The sequence below is a fragment of the Chiloscyllium plagiosum genome, unplaced genomic scaffold (assembly GCF_004010195.1).
Source record: "Chiloscyllium plagiosum isolate BGI_BamShark_2017 unplaced genomic scaffold, ASM401019v2 scaf_58973, whole genome shotgun sequence".
Taxonomy (NCBI): domain Eukaryota; kingdom Metazoa; phylum Chordata; class Chondrichthyes; order Orectolobiformes; family Hemiscylliidae; genus Chiloscyllium; species Chiloscyllium plagiosum.
The window spans coordinates 1-2,179 of NW_025196638.1; the positions used below are offsets into that span (position 1 = coordinate 1).

At 45.9% G+C, this 2,179-nt stretch overlaps 1 protein-coding gene across 1 annotated transcript; it reads right to left on the reverse strand.

Annotated features, from left to right (window-relative positions):
• Positions 1-135: 135 nt before the first annotated feature.
• On the reverse strand, positions 136-1,797 carry LOC122545892 (fucolectin-5-like). Its single transcript, XM_043684772.1, has 3 exons — positions 1,699-1,797; positions 767-1,040; positions 136-338 (listed from the first exon to the last, which is right to left on the reverse strand). Exons 1-3 carry the CDS (start codon positions 1,763-1,765, stop codon positions 167-169), a joined length of 513 nt encoding a protein of 170 aa, XP_043540707.1. The 5' UTR covers positions 1,766-1,797; the 3' UTR covers positions 136-166.
• Positions 1,798-2,179: the final 382 nt, after the last annotated feature.

Here is a 2,179-nt window from a genome sequence, read left to right on the forward strand (position 1 = left end):
CTGATGATGAATACTCACTGTGTGAGGGATTGGAGATCAGGGAGTTAGATTCTGATGATGAATACTCTGTGTGAGAGGGATTGGAGATCAGGGAGTTAGATTTAATGATGAATACTCACTGTGAGAGGGATTGGAGATCAGGGAGTTAGATTCTGATGATGAATACTTACTCTATGTCGCTGTGTGGCTCATGGGTTCCATAAGCTTCCACCTCACACAGCGAAATGCATTTTTCATTTCCTGGGATTGTGATGGTCAAAAACACACCATGCACTCCGATGCCTCCGCAGTTAATCAATTTACTCTCTCCCGCTGGGATTGAGACGTTGTTCGCACAGCTAGAAAAGGCAGAAGGAGAAACTCAATCCACAAGAAGCAAACTCAAGATCAGACACGACAGGACGAGTTGAATTAATCAGCCTGACAGGGCAGTTTGATTAGATTAGATTACTTCCACTGTGCCACCGTGCCGCCCATGTGTGTGGCTGGGATTTTCACATGACACAGGTAATTGGGAATCTCTCAGGATTGGTGAATTACAGAAGGGGGAGGTACAGGGCTAGTAAATTATAGAGAAACCAAAGAATTGCTGAAGCTGGAAATCTGAAACAAAACCAGAAATTGCTGGAGAAACTCAGCAGGTCTGGCAGCAAGTGGGGAGAGTGAAACAGTTAACGTTTCAAATGCAGTGACCTTCAGAACTGAAGAGGGTAGGGTTTGTTAATTACAGAAATATTTATAAATAACACAAATATTTATAAATTACACTTTATTGTTGGTTCCATTGTTTTTTAAACAGTCTCCAATGTGAATGTTTGCTCCTTCCAAAGCTTTGTCTGAGCTGGTGGTAATTTTGACTTTATAGACCCGGTAATGGTATTGGAAATCCAGTCTCCACCAAGGGGAGGATTCCACTCTGGTACGGCTGCAGGATCCCTTAGTGGGATCAGTCATGTCATTTCCATCAATTGCGTTCCCTGCATCCCCCAGAAAGTCTGCAAGGCTGGACTGAGTAGCCCGAATATTCCCAGCCAAGTTTCCTGGAATAAAGGACATGAGAGTTAGTTTCAAAAAAAAGAGATCACTTTCCTCAACTCTGACAACATTTATCCTGTCTGGAAGAAGTGCTTATGGTAATGTCCCAACCTCTGATCCAGGAGGCCAGAGTTCAAGTCCCAGAGGTGTGTCATGATGTCTCCAAGCAGACTGAGTCTGGAATCTCTCCCCAGTCGATAATTTGAGGTAATTGGCAGAAATACCCAGTGGTGACAGGAGTTACACACAAGTTGTGGTCTGGATGGTGGTTTTCCAGTGAGTGCTGGGAGCAGAGGAACTTTCAGACAGAAATCTTTCAGAGAGACTTTGAGGCAGGAGTACATGCCTCTGCCTAATTGGACAGGGCCTGTCACAGACCCAGTGGGCTGAATGGACTGTGATTCTCTGATCAATGACCCACCAGAGTTACACAGCCAGACAGACATTCAGATGAGCACAGCTTTGACCCTGGTGCTGCCGGTCTCTATCGGAGCTGGGATTGCTGGTCTCAGGTACAGACTCTGGCTGGTCAGTCAGTGAACACTGAACCAGTCTGAGCAACACTCATCACCATTCAAACGAAGAAGCTCCCACTGGTTAGACCTGAGGCTAACCCCTCACAGTTTGTATTTGTTTGTAACTGGCTCCACATGAAGATCTTACCATGACGTGGGTGGGAAGTAGCAAAGCTCAAGAGGCAGGCAAACACCACCAGGTAATAAGGCGCCATCCTGTGGAACAGAGAAACAGAGCAGTTTATGTCTCACACCGAGAAAGGGCCTTCGAGAGAATCATTGAGAGATTACTGGACACAAAGAGGCGACACCAACATAGCAATCAGCAGGAGGCCACTCAGCCCTTTGAGGGTCCTGCTCCACCATTCGGTTCGATCATGACTGATCTACATTTCCACCTCCCACTGACCAGAAGGCCAAAGGATATTGTAGCAGAATTTGGCCATTCGGCCCATTGAGTCTGGTCCACCATTCAATCATAGCTGATAGATTTCTCAACCCCAGTCTCTCACTTTCTCCCTGTAACCCTGCATCCCCTTACTAATTAACAACCTCTCTCTCTCTCTTTGTCTGAAATGCAGTCAACAAGTTGGTCTCAACTGAAAACAGTCCATGTCTTGATTTTTCCT